Source organism: Dermacentor andersoni, chromosome 2, assembly GCF_023375885.2.
Source record: "Dermacentor andersoni chromosome 2, qqDerAnde1_hic_scaffold, whole genome shotgun sequence".
NCBI lineage: Eukaryota > Metazoa > Arthropoda > Arachnida > Ixodida > Ixodidae > Dermacentor > Dermacentor andersoni.
Window position 1 is genome coordinate 221,830,406 of NC_092815.1, and position 18,617 is coordinate 221,849,022.

The window sequence follows — 18,617 nt, forward strand, 5'->3', positions numbered from 1 at the left end:
CAACGTTCTCCAAAATAAACAAAGGTTGTTAGTGCATCGCGAAATTGTTGATTGTCTTGAATGGCTGCAATATTGGGAGGGAGGTGGTTCCATTCGGCAGATGTCTAGGGAAGGTAGGACTGGAAAAAAGCTTTAGTATTGAATTTTTTTTATGCCAACCTTGTGCCGATGATCAATGCGATGGGAGATGTATTCCGGTGGTGAAATAAAATTGTCGTGTAGCGTGATGTGATGATATACCTTGTGGAATAGAGGGAGGCGACTGATTCTCCGGCGAGATTTTAAAGGTGGGAGAGAAAGGTTAGTTTTCATAGCTGTGATACCTGTGGTACGGTTGTAATTTAAATAGATGAAGCGAACAGAGTTGTTTTGTATAAGTTCGAGAGAAGATTCAAGATTTTCATGCCCAGGGACCCATATAGATGACTCGTATTGAAGTTTAGGTCATATTAGTGATTTGTAAAGCAGAAGTTTTAAGGACGCTGGAGCAGCAGAGAAGTTGCGACGTAAATACCCTAACATTTGACTAGTGTTTTTAGTAGCATACTCAGTATGGGCATTCCACGTTAAGTTTAGTGATATATGTAAACCTAGATATTTATATGGTGCGATGGAATCAAGAGGAATGCCATTAAGACAATAAGGGGAAGTGTTAGAGCAGGAAGAAACGCGCATGAACTTACATTTGTTAATATTGCATTCCATTTTCCACGTTTTGCACCAGTTAGGGACCAAATTAAGATCGGTCTGGAGAGTATTAATGTCATTGAGGTTACGTATTTCTCGGAAAATTACACAGTCGTCAGCACAAAGGTGGATGGCAAAAGACAGGGTGGACAGAAGGTCATTAATATAAATAAAAAATAAAAGTGGTCCGAGGACGGATCCTTGTGGTGCACCAGATAGCACGTTAGTAAGCGGTCAGGTTGCGCCATTAGTGAAAGCAAACTGCCAACGGTTGAGAAGAAAAGATTGAATCCATCTAAAGACATGTGGATCAAGATTAAGATGACTTGATGTATAAAGCAACAATTGATGGCACACTTTATCAGAATCTTTCGAAAAGTCTAAAACCATGCAATCGGTGCAAGATGACTGGTCAAGAATGCAATGTAATTTATCAGCGAATGACAGTAACTGCATTTTGCAGGAATATGTTTGATGGAAACCATATTGTGCAGAAGAAAAAAAAGTTATCGTAAAGAAAGGTGGTGATGTTTTTCAAAATTATATGTTTTAGTAATTTGCAGCATGTGCTAGTGAGTGAAATGGGACGATAATTTTGAGGCAAGTGCTTATTACCGGATTTGTGAAGTGGGACTACCTTCCCGATTTTCCAGTCGTTGGGAGGCTTGATGAATCGAGCGACTGCTGTAACAGTTTTGTTAGTATAATTGAACTGGAAGCGCAAGTACTTTTTAGGAATTTAGAACTAATTTCATCACACCCCGGAGATCAATCGTTTTTTAAAGATTTAATTAATTTAGCAACGCCAGGAGCATCAATAGTTATTGGTCACATAATGGAAAATCCGTGGTGCGGCATATCTGGAAGATCAGCTGTCGTGCTTGAAGAAAAGCTTTCAATGAATGTTATATTCAGTGCGGTAGCACAAATATTATTTGGGATTATGTTGCCAGAGGTACCTTGCAATGTAATTAAAGGGTTGTGTGCAGGGTGTATAATTCGCCAGAACCTTTAAACATTTGTTTTCAAAATAAATGGTAAAGCAGAAGACAAAAAGTTGTTCTTTGCAAGTTTCAGGGTTTTCACGTATGTATCGGAAGCAGTCTTGTATGTTGACCATCGCTCAATAGAAGGTGAAAGTTTGGCAAGACGGAACAAACATTTCTTTTTGTTAGATAGTCGCCTGATGGATGAATTGTACCAGGGTGCTTGAGGGTTAGAGGTGACGACGTGCTTGGGAATATATTTGTCTGATAGTTGGTGTACCTTCGTTTTGAACAGTAGCCAATTTTCTTCATCAGAGCATGTATTGAAATTAAAAAGAAAATGACCAATAAATGCAGATAGTTCATTATTAATAGCGGCAAAGTTAGCCGTTTGTAATCTAGGATAGTCTTCTTATTTTATTTGTTTTAGGATGTGGCGTAATAATAACGAAATTGAGCAGAATATGATCACTGATACCTGGCAGATATGTTAGACCTGTAGCTAGCTCTGAATTTGTGGTTAGGATTAAATCTAGAGTATTTGCCGTACTTGTTACAGTCCTAGTGGCTTGTGTTGCTGAGTTATCAACACAGGCTATACTTTGTACTATATAGTATACTATACATATATAGTATAGTATATAGTATACTATATAGTTATACTTTGATGCAGCTGTAACTTTTCTAGGATTGATTGGCCAACATTTTTACCAGGACAGGCTGAGGTTTTGAGCTGTGATCAGATTTTTGTGCTTACCATATTTTCCGGACTATAAGTAGTCGCACCTTCACATGAGTTGCGCACAGTCTTTAAGAAATGCTAATTGGGTGTAAGTCACACCAATGTATAAGATGTACCTTTTTTATCTCAGTCGGTATGATGAAATGTGATTATGCATGTTTGTGCACCAATTGCAAAATGGTGTACACTAAATTTCCGTAAACAAAATTTTTATCGGCCACAAATTCTAGCGGAGTGAAAACTTCAACCAATCTCCTCAGGCACAAAAATCAATATTTATTGCACTTCACTTGAACCCATCCAAGGATTCGTCTTTTAACGCAGTAAAAAAATTAAGCGACTTGGGCCAGCAGCGTCACTAGGTCACTGTCATTGGCCTGTACATAACTTTTACGAAATGAGGGCACATCCCTGGCATCGCTTCTGTGGCGTTCAATATTCAGGAAAAAATAAATCCTCATATTGGTTATGCCAGTGTCCATGGTTTTATGCATGTATAACTTGCACCGTTGTGTAAGACATCCCAACTAAAATTTTAGAAAAACAAAACGTGACTTATAGTCTGGAAAACATGGTACTTATTGTTTGGATCTGACTCAAGTAGCAACAGACTATGAACCCGTGAGCCTACATCAACACTTGATTTATTTTCGGTCAAGCCTCTCAGGACCATATGTACAGATATGCGAAAGTGATGATGGTCTTTTGGACTATAATATTGTACAAATGTCATTAAACTTCGGACCTGTGGTTTGTGTATGTGCCCCTCATAAAACATTTTTACGCTACACGGTGCTAAACGAAAAAACAGAGCACACTTGCACTAAAATGTTTTTCAAAAATGTAGATTAAAATGAAAAGCTCTTCTAAAAAGCGATTGCTTTAGTTGTATTATAAATAAAAAACAATCTTAATCTATATATACTCAACAAAAGACGAAAATATTTTTATCATAACAGTGTTACAAGTCAAGGCCGGCCAAGACGAATGCCTGGCCAATCCAGAACAAGGTGGTGGCGTTCGACGAGGTGACATTTGATCCTTCCAGAACAGAATATCGGCGAATTCTGTTCTGGTTATTTTCTTAAAAGCTGTTCGACGGCTGGAATGAACTTCAGTGTCCTTTTTCTGTGCATTACATTTTGTATTGTTGAAGCTGCTGGCGGTGAGGTTACGCACTCGAGCAGCAAAGTGCATTCCGTGAACGTACTCCCACTGGAATGCACTCTTCTGCAAGTACACTCCACTTGCGATGTTTAGATTTGGGAAAGTGCACTTAAAACCGAGTGCACTCTCCGTAAGTGCACTTAACTTGCCCACTTGGCAGGGGTATTACTAATTAGTAAGTGCAAGTAATTTTCCCTATGTTGTCCTTGGTGCATTAGTTTGTTGACACCTTATGATATGATTAATAGAAACTAGGACCCTCAGTTCCCTTTCTTCTCATTCTTGCCAAAGTTATTCCTCGGAATTTTGAGAATGAACAAATGTCATGAAATGAAACCCGACATCGCTTGCCTTTTATGTTAAATCTTCTCAGACTTAAATATTAAAAGTGTGATACACCCTGCAGGGGCATCTGCGTCAGCAGGCGTCTGGTGTGTTGCGACGCAACGTACCGAGCATACGAGGTTTGGACACTCACGCATGTAGCTGCGTGCGAGGAAAAGGGTATCGGTGGGGTTGAGCCGATGCCAATTGTTTGGACCTTTATGGCCCCTCAGCGGACGCAACACACCTCTTTGGCTTCCACTTTATGTAGACAGCACCCCCGGCTTGACCCACCCGGGGGAAATTGGTAGTTGCTTTTACCTGTCTTTCTCTCTCACTTTAAATCTTGCCTGTCTTATCTTTACTTTCTTTAACTTCCAATTTTCTAGTCAGCAAGGGGTAACGGAGTGTGAGATAACCAGATTATATCATATTAGGTTATAGCAGTAACATACAGCTGGCATCTGGAGGGTTTGTTTTACATGTTCTACGGTGTCCCCTTGTTCGGCTTTATGGTGGGTGGCTGGCGTTATGGCCGAAGCAAGAATCTATGCATGGCAAGTTCATTCCCCCAACTCCCAGATCGCCCCAGAAATGGGGGCGCACAGAAGAAGATTTCAAGTTTCTTGGCCACCGAAGAGAGAATTTCCCACGCTGCCATGTAGTGCACAGGGATAAACCAGAGAAGACCGCGAGGATGATCTCGCCATTTCTAGAGTTTAGGCTGCGAAGTTGGCCAGTGGTGACCTCCTCTTGGAGCTTTGCAATAAAAAGCCGTACAAAAAGCTACCCAATTTAGTTTATTTTGGACAAATCCCAGTTATGGTCACTCCTCACCATACCATGAACACCATCCGAGGTGTAATCTCAGACGATGACATGATGGAGCTCACCGAGGAAGAACTTTTGGAAGGACTGAAAAAACAAAACGTTAACATAAAAACACAAACGGTTAACATAACAAAATGGTTAATGAGCAAAATCTTTAACATAAAACGAATTGAGATGAGGTGCGACGGAAAAGAAATTCAGACCAAACATATCATTCTTATCTTTGGATCAAGTGTGCTACCCAAGACCATTGAAGCCGGGTACGTCAAGATCCGTGTCGGGCCATACGTGCCTAACCCCGTCATATGTTTGAAGTGCCAAAGATTTGGTCACTGTTCCCAGAACTGTTGAGGCCTATTGACTTGTGCTAAGTGTAGTGTCCAAGAACACATCTCTGAAACTTGCAAAAACATTGCACAGTGTGTGAATTGTGATGAGGAGCACACCGCATACTCGTATTCCTTCCAATCATGGAAGAAGGAGACAGAAATTGTGACAATAAAGGTCAAGGAGAACATATCATTTAAAGAGGCATGCAGGCGGGTATGCTACCTGCCGAAGAATAGCTTTGCTAAAGTGATGCGTCAAGGGGCAGCGAGGGGCTTCCCAGCTGTCCGGGAAGCCCCTCGCCGGAAGACCCTCGCCGGAAGCCGCCAGAACAGCTTTAGGTGGCTTTCCGGCTCGCTTGCAGCGAGCCGGCGCCAACTCCGACCGGCCTCTCGACAGATGCAGCCAGCCCTGCGCTGCCATCCGAGAAGGATGGCCCATCAACGTCTGGGCTGGTGGCCTACTGGTATTCTTCTCTGGGGGCGAAACCTTTGCGAACAAACCGCTCGCTAGAGCGGGTGTCCAGCATCCCTTATGAGGCGATGGACACAACTCACAGTCAAACGGCGCATCCAGTGCCTAAGGAGTGGCGAGATTCTCTCGATTGCTCCAAGAAAGAAAAACAGCATATCACAGGGTACTGTAACCGAAATTTCATTTCTGTAACACTCAGCAGAAACCTCCTTTCATTATGGACACGCATATATCACAGTGGAACTACAGGGGACTTCTTTATAGCCTTTTAGCCTTGATAATGTTAAAGAACCCTTCCGTATATATAGTCCAAGGATGCTATATGTCCAGGAGATGCATCTCAAATCAACACACACAAACCTTCTAAGGCAACAAGCAATGTTTCGCAAAGACCGCGACGACGCTACCACCTTGTTGGGCGGTGTGGCTCTAATAGTTGATAAGGGTGTTGCTTGCCAGCAGTTACAACTCCGAACAACCCTTGAAGCAGTTGCTGTAAGGGCGATGCTCTTCGATAAACTTATTACCATCAGCTGTATATACATTTCTCCAAGTTATGAGCTTTGTAAAGCCGATTTTGAGAGCTTCATTGATGAATTTCCATAATCTCATATGTTGGAGGTGTCAAAGCACACAACACTGTGGGGACATTCTCGCTGTGATGCAAGAGGACGCTTATTTGAAAACTACCTCTTGCCATCTAGTGTGTGTTTGCTTAATAACAAAGAGCCAAAATGGCACACATCACCTACTCATCCATAGATTTAACTATAGCATCAAGTGCACTCATGCCACACCTTGAATTGAGAGTTTTAATGTATCCCTACGGAAGTGATCGCTTACCAATAATTTTGAGTTTTAAGGGACACTAAAGGCAAATACAAAGTTGATGTGGACTGTTTAAATACCTTTCCTGAAGCCTCACAACTCTTGTTTCATGCCATGAAAAGACTTAGTTTACAAGAAAATTTTATCTGAAGGGTACGAATAGCTTTTCAAAAATTCAAATCTCCCACCACCCAACCCAGCGAGTGGTGATGTTGCATACGTCATCATCGCCCTTTGATGCTGTGGGTGAGTAAGACGGCGCCCGATAGACGGTGGCACTCAGCCAAGACAGAGTGGTGGATTCGACACTGCAGCTGCTTTTTGGTCAAGTGGCGTAGACCGTTCAGGCATCCTGCAACATGACATGGAAATTGAATTCTCTGCTACTTGCAGTTTGTGCAAGTTTAGCAAACCTGCAAAACCACTGCAGCACTACGCGACCAGAAAAGTACTGAAACGCAAAAGCATGGGCGGCGCAGAGTCAAGTGAAAACGGAACCTTTCGACTGCCCGCGTTGTTGTCAGCAGTAATTTCACTGAGTTCTTTTTTCTACACATGAAATGGAACTGGACAAGTAACATTTTATTTGATCTTATAATACAATATGAGGTTGTTTTTTGCAACAAGTAGTTGAGTACTAGCGACAGAATTTAACTGAGGAGTGCTTTTTGTCATTGGGCAAGTGCTTGAATGTCCCGAGGGAGTCTCTAATCATGACCTGTATTTACCTAGACTTCTCGGTTATTAAGGCTCTGTTAGCGATAACATTGACGCCTTAGAGATTCTCGAGCACTAATCTATCACTTTAGCTTGACTTAAGATTTGCCTTTAGTGTCCCTTTAAGAAAACAAGGGGGATGCTTCTCACATTTTTCCCTATGGAAAGTCGACACAGCCAAATGGGAGCTGTTTCGAGAATTCACACATTTAGACCCAGATCACATTGATTTGGTCGATATCGACAACGCTGTAGCTTATTTAACAGTTTTTTTCGTTGATGTGTTCAAAATGGCAGTCTTGAATGATGCATGCTCAGTATTGCTGGCGACGGAGGCAGGGAGGTGATTCCATTTGGATGATGTCTTTGGGACGTAGGAATGAAAGTACATGTTAGTCTGGCAGAACGGTATTTGAGCTTTGAAGTTATGGTCGATGTGGTATGAAAGGTAACAAAGGTGGCGACAACAATGTGCATTTCAGTTCAGGATTTGTAAAGAAGATTTTATGAAAGAGACAGGCGAGCCTGCTTCCTTCTGATAGAAAAGTTAGGAAGGTCTAAAGAAATCTTTATTGAAGTAATACCGGCAGTGCGAGAATAATTAGCAACAATGAACCGAGCTGAACGATTTTGGGTGGCTTCTAGTGTGTTTACAAGTGTAGATGAGTGAGGATGCCATATTGAAGGCTTCGTACTCAAGTTTTGACCTGACTAAAGTTTTATAAAGAAGTTTTAAGGAACCAGGAGCCAAAGCAAAGTTACGTCGCAAGAAACCAAGAGTGTGGTTTGCATTGTTAATGCCGTAGTTAATATGAGTATTCCATGATAAATTGTTATCTACCTGGACACCTAGATATTTATTAGCATTGACAGATAGCAAATGAAAATTAGTAATGGAATAAACAGGGATAGTACAGTCAGCAATTCTTCGGGAAATCATTATTCTGCATTTGTTAACATTCAATTTCATGAACCAGAGTGAACACCAAGAAGTAAGGCTGCCAGGATCAGATTGAAGCTGAGAAAAATTATAAGGGTTAGCTATTATGCTGTAGAGAATACAATTGTCGGCAAATAGTCTGATTGTTGATTTAATGTAGGTGGGAAGGTCGTTAATGTAGATTAGAAACAGAGGACGGAGCCTTGCAGTGCACCGGATGTGACAGAACAAGTGCGCGAGTTGTGACATTTAGCAGTTACATGCTGGGTTCTGTTAGATAAGAAGCATTTAATCCACTGCAATAAATTCAACGCAATAGTATTTAGCATACTTGGTTTTCGCAAAAGCAAACGGGGAGAAACGGTGTCGAAGGCTTTTTGGAAATCGAGGAACATACAGTCGATAATAGAACCATTGTCAGATGCCGAAAATAGATTGTTAGTAAAGTGAAGTAGTTGAGTTTCGCTCGAATAATGTTGCCTAAAACCATGCTGACTGTTGTGAAAGAAGTTATATTGTTCGAGAAATAAGATTAGATTAGAATAGATAAAGTGTTCGAGAAGCTTACATGGGATACTAGTCAAAGTGATGGGTCTGTAATTAGGACTAGATGAGTCACCTGGTTTTTGCACAGGAATCACCTTCCCCACCTTCTAATCGCTGGGCATTGAAGCATGTTGCAATGAAACTGTATGAAATGTATTATTGTACGTATGTATACTATATGTTTTAAATGTATGTATTATGTATAAAGTGATTAGATACTTGCATACTGAAGCACTGAAAATACTCCTGTCCCCTTTTAATGTTATGTAGGGGGCTGGGTATATCCTGCCCTTGTGAAAAGAAGCCATATTCATCCCGATACTTAAACAAGGCAAGCACCTGTCCTTAGCCAACAGCTACAGACCAATAGTGCTAACAAGGGGCCTGTGCAAACCGTATGAAAAAATGATAAACCGGGGATTAATCTGTTTCCTAGAAAACAACAAAATACTGGAGCCCTTCCAGTGTGGTTCCGAGAAGGTAGGTCGACGATAGACCACCTTGTTCGCATCGAGGCAAACGTCAGAGTGTGTTTATACAGAAGCAGTTTTTACTTTCGATATTTATGGATCTAGAGAAAGTATACGACACAACATGACGTTTTGGGATTCTGTGACATCTTTCTGTGATGGGGGTCCATGGAAATATGTTAAACACAGTCTAAAGCTACTTGTCTAACCGCACCTTTCACGTAAGTGTGGGCGATGCTTCATCTAGAACATTCACCCAGAAGGCTGGTGTGCCGCAAGAGGGTGTGCTTAGCTGCACACTCTTTGTTGTAAAAATGAATTCTCTGTATACAGTCATTCCACGCACCATGTTTTATTCTGTGTATGTCGATGATGTGCAGGTAGGTTTCAAATAACGTAACATTGGTATCTGCAAACAACAGGTCCAGCTTACATTAAAGAAATTGTCTAAATGGGCAGATGCCAATAAATTTAAAATAAACGCCCAGAAAAGTGTGTGCACACTCTTCTCAAACAAAACAGGAATGACATCAGTGCCAAACCTCATGATCAATAGAGAGGAACTATCTGAGCAGTGAACACAAATTCTTGGCAATAATTCTAGACTCTAAGCGTACCTTCATTCTCCATCTTAAGTATCTGAAGGCAAAATTTCTGAAAACGAAGAACCTCTTAAAATTTCTGTCGCACACAACCGTGATCGAAAATCCCTCTTGAAATTGTACAGGAGCCTTGTCCGCTCTCACCTCGACTATGGTGCTATAATCTATCATTCTGCAACGCCAAGCGCGTTTACCCTTTGAGCGTTGACTTTTTTTATTGCAGATTCCAATTCTTCTGAGGGACTTATTTCGAAAAAAATTTATTGTAATTTTTCTAGGGTGACTGTAAAGTGACAAAAAAATGTTTTGCATTAGTATATATTTACTGTTTATTCCTGAATAACAACAATAAAAAAGGAAATAAATTTAAAAGACTTAAAAATTTGATGCATTGTTATACACACAAGGCTTAGAAAATGCAGACACACGAATATTTCACGAGTGTCAAATGTTCCCGCACTTACAGTAATATTTATGCCCATAGCGTAATCGAACTGCATAGGTGAGCGCACTCGGGAAAACTGCATGGTTGTGCGCCCATCAGAAAGCAAAACATGTGAGAAACTTCCGCTAATCTTCATCTTAAGCCAACCAGAGGCAATTAGTTTTCGCGAGTTTCCAAAAAAAGAAAACAAAAGGAAACGCATGCATGGCGGCATCCTCCCTATGCGCACTGCTGTGAGCACTAAACAAGCGAGAAACAGGTGGTCGCCCTTTGAGCAATTTGAGAGTTTTGTGAGCGCAAGAAGCCGAAACTGCCCGCGGAACAAAACCCAAACCGCCGCCTGCCTGCGCGCGCAGTAGTATGTAGACGCACCGGAGCAAACTAGCTGTAAAACAAACTGTGCAATGAAAACCGAGAAAGGGAGGCGCGAGAAAAAAATTCCCTGTATTCCCACATAGTGGCAGCACATGCCAGAAAATAAAAAGTTAGGAAATTGGCGTGCGTTTTAAACGTACGGAGAGCACCGTAAATATACGGCATCGACAATTTTAGACTTTTTTGCAGTGCCATGTATTTATGTCATTGACCCTCAAAGGGTTAAAAATCCTAAACCTTGTGAACCGCTTAGGTATCCGAGTCGCGACTGGTGCCTATAGAAAGCTTCTATGGGGAATCAAACGAGGGGTCGCTCCATCTACAGAGGTCATATTCTATCTTCACATATTATCTGAAAGTAAACTCGAGTCCTGAACATCTTTGTTACACAACTGTAAACGATGTGTCCTGTGTCATATTGTTTTATAATCGGCCCACAGTCGGGGGAGCCCTTCTCACTGCATGTGAGGAATCTCGGTGAAGAAATGTGTGTCCCACTTCTAGAACACCACCGAGTGCTTCCAGTGAAGCTGTCACTGTCGTGACAGTGACAGCTCGTGGAATGTGACATGTAGTTTGTATAAGTCAGTAAGCATGCTCCTGAGATGCGCATTCGAATGCACTTCCTTGAACTTCTATCGAAGTACTGCTGCCCGAAGTTTTACACCGATGCATCAGTCACGAGCCAGCATGTCTTATGCAGCAGTCGGTCCGTCATTTCTGGAATCTGGCATTCCGCATATGCAAACAAGTATATTTATGGCTGAAGCCTATGCACTATCAACTGTGAAACACATCAAACAATTAAAACTGGAAAAGGCAATTATATTTACAGACTTTAAGCATTGTCAAGGCTTTAGTATCACTACAAAAGCATAAAAATTCTGTAATTATGGACCTTTATACACTTCTGTGCACTATTTATGCATGTAATCAACCTGTCATATGCTGGGTGCCTGGGTACAGAGGCATCGAGGGTAATGTGCTCGCTGACAAAATAGCCACATCCACAACAACAAAGCATTTCAACTCTTTCATAGCTGTTTCAGCCATGAATTTGAAACCTTCAATTAGAAAAAAAATTAAGAGACTATTGCCAATGCTTATGGGATGCCCTAACCTTGAATGAACTCCCTCTAATCAAGTCACAGTTAAGCACTTTCCCATTAACAATCAAATCATGATAAGCCGATGTGTTGTCATGCCAACTTAGAATAGGGAACACATTGTGGTGTTCTCACCCGTGCTCTTGGGACAAAGGAACGACAACACAGTAGTGCAAACAATCACAAGGGCATTTATTGCACCTTTCATAGACTAATGCCTGCTAGCCAAGTTGCTATCCACAAAACATGCTGATGGGCGCGCAACAAATCTAGGAAGTCTGACTCACCGCGACCGGATAACGAGCGAATATGTTTGCCCCCATGCTGGATCCCAACGCCTGGTCAATCTCATGTACGGTCACACAAATGGTGGCGCGTTCGAACGAGCCCTTGCGAGATGGTCTCGCAGAAGCATGGATCGGCGCACTCGTGGAACGTCCGCGCAGCTTGCCGACCCCGAACCAAAGAGGAAGAGCGTTCTCCTTTCTGCGCCTAAGTAACCCTCCTTTCAAAAGATGAAGTGCCAACACTGACGGCACACTAAGAAGGAACAAAGGCAGGACAAGGTGCTACTTGCAACTGTTTATTGAAGTCAAAAGGTGGCTGATCATGCAGCCATGGGGAGAGGGGGGCGAAAAAAAGAGGAACACTGATTATGCGAATGCGCGGATTGTGACGCTAGTTTATCTGCAAAGGAAAATTATTTTCTCTGTATTAGTCAATTACCCTTCTGCAATACCAAACAAAGCCATTCTTGGCGTGTCACCAAAAGACAGGTGCAAAAAGCAAGAGACAGGTGGTGTCGCCCTCTTCAAGTTCCCATACCAGCTCACCGCTGTGACATCACGGATTGTGACGCTAGCTTATCTGTAAATTGAGCCTAGTTTATCAGTAAGACTTTAAAGTGTAAAAATAGAACCAAAGGTTGACCTTGGGAAATTCTGGGAGCTTTCACTGAGCCAACGTGGCGAAAATATGAAAACATATTTCCAAATCTGTGACGTCATAGTTCACTGGGATTCGCGTATCATCGCTGAGATTTCACTGTGATATTTAGAAAATGGAACTTTGATCTTCATTTTCTTTTATAATAATCAACCTATTAGTATCATGAAATTAATGAAAATAGAATTTTCATTAAAGAATACTCTGCCAGCTTAAACGGATCTAGTGTTTATCTTTAGTTTAATCCTTTAGGAGTTCCAGCACTATGTCGACGTGTCTGCAAAACAGCTGTTCTCAGAATCTAATGGTGCTGCTGCACTGCGATCTGATCCTTTCAGCTCTTTTTCTGCATTGGTTTTCACTTCCAAGGTGGTGCTTATAGACCTTGTGGTGCCATCATGCTTATTAGACCACCTGTTGCTGACATTGAGCTCAATGAACAAAGTGTTCTAAATATCCTCTTTAACAATGATGTTAAGAAAAGCCCTGATCCTGATGGCATTCCTAATGAATTATTTCATAGATATACAGAATGGTATTTTAAGTACTTGGCCAAAATGTGTTACTCCTCTGTTAACCCTTTCAGTGCCACTGGTTTACTGGTACATTCTCCACTCTCTCCAGTCGGTTTGCACAGTAACACAAAGGCCAGTCTGGGTGCTCCATCAGTGTCTTGTCTAAGAGGACACCTGATGGCATACAATTGATCCTGAGCAACATATCTAGCTGCTCACTGTGGGGTATGTGGTTGTTATCCGATGTAATTGCTCCAGTGCTAACACATATTTATAACCTATCACTCGCTAGTGGTGTCTTCCCACGTAAAATGCAAGCTGCAAAAGTGCTAGCTTTATTCAAGAAAGGTCATAAAACAGCTATGTCCAACTACAGGCCAATATCTATACTCCCGACCTTCTCGAAAGCTTTAGAAAAAATAAGTTTTATCCGTGTATCTAACTTCCTTGAAACTAAAAACCTCCTCACTGACTCGCAATATGCCTTTCGCAAACACAGATAGACTCAGCTTGCACTTCTTCAGCAGAAAGAATACATTTTACAAAATTTTGAGGACCACCAGCTTACTTTAGGGGTACTTACTGACATGAGTAAGGCATTCGACTCCATCAGTCATGAACTGTTATTAAATAAACTTACCTACTATGGTATCTGCAGTGTCGCCTTAAAATTATTTCGGTCATACTTGCAGCATAGGTGCCAATATGTGTTCATTAACAACAAATCGTCCAAAATTTCCTGTGTTACGGCAGGTGTTCCCCAGGGCAGTATCCTTGGGCCTCTTCTGTTTAATCTTTACGTCAATGATCTCATTAATATTGATCCCGATGCCAAATTCATAATCTATGCCGACGACACTACTGTCCTGTTTTTGTCCAATGATGATTCGGCGCTAGTGTCAGTGGGTAACTCTTGTTTGGAAAAAATATATTTGTGGTCTCTAAAAAATGGTCTCAAAATTAACACTGAAAAAACAAAGGCAGTTTTATTTCAACCGAAGAATAAGAATACCTGTCTTTGTAGGGACGTGGTGTTAGGGTCTTCTAAAATTGAACTCGTCCCTTCTGTGAAAACACTCGGGGTCTTTTTTGATGAAAATATGAGCTGGAGCAATCATATTGATTTTCTTGCAGTCAAACTCTCCCAAATCACTGGATGCGTTTTCTCTATTCGCTAAGATTAAAATGTTGATTTATAATGCTTTGTTTGCGAGCCACCTTCATTATTGCGGCCTTATTTGGGGCACCACATCTGTCACAAATATTGACCGTTTGCTTGTAATACAAAAGAAAATTGTTCGCGCAATTAGTGATATGCCCTTTGACTCCTCATCTGAGCCCCTATTTAAAAAACTTTGGGTAATTAAAGTCAGTGATATGTTTAACTACCGCCTTGCTCTTGGATACCTAAAAGAAACCAAACAGAATTTAAGCCTTGTTTCATCTCTGGCTAAATTAAAACACGACATCCCATGTTATAACACCAGGTCCCCAGAATATTGGCATGCGCTGCATGTGCGTTCACTCTATGGTAACCAAATGACTTGTTACACTCTCCCCACTCTGCTGAATAATCTCAGATTTGCGTCCATCGATGTACCTAATTGTTCTGGTAGAGAACTGTATAATTTCTATTGCCCCAAGAATTGGGTTTAACCATGTACCTAATGTTTTTCTTTTTAAGAGTTTTGTGTATCTGTATATCCATATTATTTGTTTTTCCCGAGCTGTTTCATGTGTGAAGCAAATTGTTTAAGTGAGATCTATATACTACATGCCATTACTCTCTTTCCTTTCTCCATTTTCGTTGTTCCTCTTTCCTTTCTTTTTCTTCCTTTTTTTTTTCTCGCTCCTTGCTGCCTGCTGCCTTTTGGACGTTCTGGTTCTTAGGACCAGTCAAGTTGCTTTTGTAGCAACTTTTTTCTTAATGCCTTGGCACTTTGTACCAGTTGTTTTTATGAATAAAGGTATTATTATTATTATTATTGTTATCCTGTATTCAAACATACTTAGATTATCTTCAAGAGTAACAATCAGCTAACCGGGGAAATGGCAGAGGCCTACCACATAAAGAAAAGAAGAGGTAATTGCATCAGCCACCCCTCGGTTTTGCTACATGATAAAAAATTTAACTTTGTAATAGTTATACTTTCTTTAATTTATTACGTTGATTTCGAAAGCTTTAATCCGTGATCCTTGACATGCATGCGCAACCCTCCCACTCCGTTTTTAGCATGCATATGTTTGTTTCTTTTCAATAAAATTTTTCAGTTGTGAGTAAGTGCCTGGTCCTGTCTCCTCTCTTAGTTCTAGTCTTTGTGTGCTTTACAGTTTTAAGATGCAAGTAAACTAACTAGCCCAGTTGTCTATTCTGTTACAAAGTAAGTGATCTCCAAGGTAGTTGTATCATCTGTTGCATATTTCTAGAAGCATATTTTCTCATCTCTCTTTGCTAAGTCTAACCCGCCGTGGTTGCTCAGTGGCTATGGTGTTGGGCTGCTGAGCACGAGGTCGCGGGATCGAATCCCAGCCACTGCGGCCGCATTTCGATGGGGGCGAAATGCGAAAACATTCGTGTACTTAGATTTAGGTGCACGTTACAGAACCCCAGGTGGTCGAAATTTCCGAAATCCTCCACTACGGCGTGCTTCATAATCAGAAAGTAGTTTTGGCACATAAAACCCCATAATTTAATTTTTTTTTTGTGCTAATTCTAGGTTTTTGTTAGCATGCTCCGGAATGCGCCCCTACGTGGGCTTGGTCGCACCTTGCGAGGCATGCATCCGCCTATGGGACGGGTGGCATTGCACAAATATGTGTGCCACTGCATAAGGGCCACTCTTGCGTATTTCTGCTATCTGTGGTACATCTACAGCAGTTTCTTTTTTTTACCCTGACGTGCTGGAAGCGTGTGTATCAAAATTAAACTAGGTAGGAGATAGAAAACAAAGGTAGGAATGTGAGGACCCAATAAGAGTGCATTTGCCATTATCTGTGTCATTTTTTCTCTTCTGAATAACTAAAAATGAACTGCTGTGTTCATTTTATGATATCCAAGAAAACAAACCTGGCATTGAAAGCCAGGCTTCCTTTGTGGCAACAAAGGAAGCGGCTGCACTGCAGACCTTGCAAATTGTGGACATGTTCCAAGTTCCTTCAGCACGTCATTCGCAAACTGTTGTTTTTACCTGAATAAATATAACTTGCACTTTTTCATTTCATTTCATTTCATTTTATTACCTTAAAGACCCGCGAGGGGTATTACATAAGGGGTGGGTACATATATTTTGGTGAGCAAGTGTTAACACAACGAAACATGACTGGTGACATTATTGGCAAAGTTGGATGAGCACGTGATGGCTGCAATGCCGTTGGGTAGGTTGTTCCAGTCTGCTGCAGTACGTGAAAAAAATGATGCGGCAAAGGTGGTAGTTTGGGCACGAGGTCGGGAAACTTGATTCGGATGACGAGCGCGATGAGATATGCGGCTGGAGGGACGATGTAGGGTGCGCGGCCTAGTGAACTATAGAAAAATTTATGAAACAAGCAAAGGCTGGCAATGCGGCGACGAAGTGATTAGGGCAATAAGTCGGATTCAGCTTTCAAAGCTGACATACTGATGTCGTAAAAATATGATGAATGGATAAATCTGGCTGCTCTGTTTTGGACTGATTCGAGTGCATTTATAAGGTAAGCTTGGTGCGGGTTCCAAATGGGTGAGGCATATTCTAATTTTGGTCTGATAAGGGATTTGTACGCTAATAACTTCACATGTTTAGAGGCTTGGCGGAGATGACGTCTTAAAAATCCAAATGTTTTATTAGCGGATGAAATGATGTTCGTAACGTGTGTGCTCCAGGACAAGTCGCCACACAAGGTAATGCCTAAGTACTTGCATGATAGAACCGGTTGTACAGGGACGTTAGCTATGACGTATGGGAAATGAAGTGGGTTACGGCGACGCGTGAAGGACAAGATTTTACATTTTTGAGGGTTAAGTTCCATTAACCAATAGGCACACCATTCCTGAATGCGGTTAAGGTCGTCTTGAAGCGATGTTTGGTCAGAAGCATTATTAACCTTGCAATAAATTACACAATCATCGGCGAACATGCAAATATTACTAGAGACATGCGTTGGTAAATCGTTAATATTGTTACGTAGGAAGACGCAGACGAAAAGCTATATACAAGTATATTTACAAGAAAATACGCCGCACTTGGCCAAGAGGCAACAGCCTGCACTAGCCTATAATCGTCGTCGTCGTCCTCACACTGCTCGCCTCTTCGTCATCGGTAATACTGTTCTGTAGCACTACCCCCGGTGGCAAAAACGCCGTCCCGGAGCGACTAAAGGCCGGACTCGGAAGCAGTGTAGTAGGCCTTGAGCCTATTGACATGCACGACAACACTAGATGCCAGGAGAGAGGACAAGGTTGAACTCACAGGACCAATTTCGTACGTCACAGGTGTCTGCTGGCACATCATGAGGTAGGGCCCTGTGTATCGCGAAAGGAGATTTTCTAAAAGTCCAACGTGACGAGAGGGTGACCACAGGAGCACGAGAGCACCAGGCGAAAAATGTACGTCACGATGGCGGGCGTTGTACTGACACTGCTGAGTGGTTTGTGAGGCTGTCAGTCGAGGACGGGCGAGCTGGCGTGCATGGTCGGCGAGGGCGATGGCGTCGCGTGCATACTTGCTTGTTGAGATCGCAGCAGGAGGAAGTGCCGTGTCTAGGGGCAAGGTAGGTTCATTACCGTACAGTAGATAAAATGGAGAAAATCCGGCGGTGTCGTGCCGGGAAGAATTGTACGCAAATGTGACGTATGGAAGGGCAATGTCCCAGTCGTGGTGGTCCTTGGAAACGTACTTGGAGAGCATATCAGTAAGAGTACAATTTAACCGCTCTGTCAGGCCATTGGCTTGAGCATGATATGAGGTAGTCAGCTTGTGTTGAGTGGAGCAGGAACACAGTGTCGGTGATAACTTTCGAGAGGAAGTTATGACCACGGTCAGTAAGCAGCTGTTGCGGGGCGCCATGAAGTAAAATAATGTCACGCAAGAGAAAGTCCGCGACGTCAGTGGCGCAACTGGTAGGGAGAGCCCGCGTGATAGCGTATCGGGTGGCATAGTCAGTTGCGACGGCTACCAATTTGTTCCCAGAGGATGACGTGGGAAAGGGACCGAGGAGGTCTAATCCAACACGATAGGACGGTTCCACAGGGACGGTGATCAACTGGAGATGACTGGCAGGTAGCACCTGAGGTGTTTTCTGACGCTGGCAGGGATCACAGGCAGCAACATAGCGTCGGACGGAGCGAGCGAGACCAAGCCAATAGAAGTGGCGGTGGACGTGGTCGTACGTGCAGGTTACCCCAAGATGTCCTGCAGTGGGTGCGTCATGCATCTCAAAGAGCACAGTCTGTCGTAGATGTTTTGGCACGCCAAGAAGAAGATCAGAGCCGTCAGGGAGGAAGTTCCTTCGATACAGAATGCTGCCCTGGAAGACACATCGGTGAACGGATGCGTCGGTAGGTGTAGAGCGCAGACGCTCGATGAGTGCTCGCAGCAATAGGTATCTGTACTGC

At 42.3% G+C, this 18,617-nt stretch overlaps 1 protein-coding gene across 3 annotated transcripts in view; it reads left to right on the forward strand.

Moving 5' to 3' along the window:
- LOC126539989 (heparan-sulfate 6-O-sulfotransferase 3-B-like) overlaps positions 1-18,617 on the forward strand; it is a 137,567-nt gene that overhangs the window by 21,277 nt on the left and 97,673 nt on the right. For 2 of the 3 annotated variants that reach the window (XM_072286622.1, XM_072286621.1), the window contains exon 2: positions 3,375-3,443. The exons of the other annotated variant lie outside the window; for it this stretch is intronic. In XM_072286622.1, coding sequence (XP_072142723.1) covers positions 3,375-3,443 — 69 coding nt within the window. The remainder of the gene's footprint in view (positions 1-3,374; positions 3,444-18,617) is intronic. 3 annotated transcript variants of the gene reach the window in all.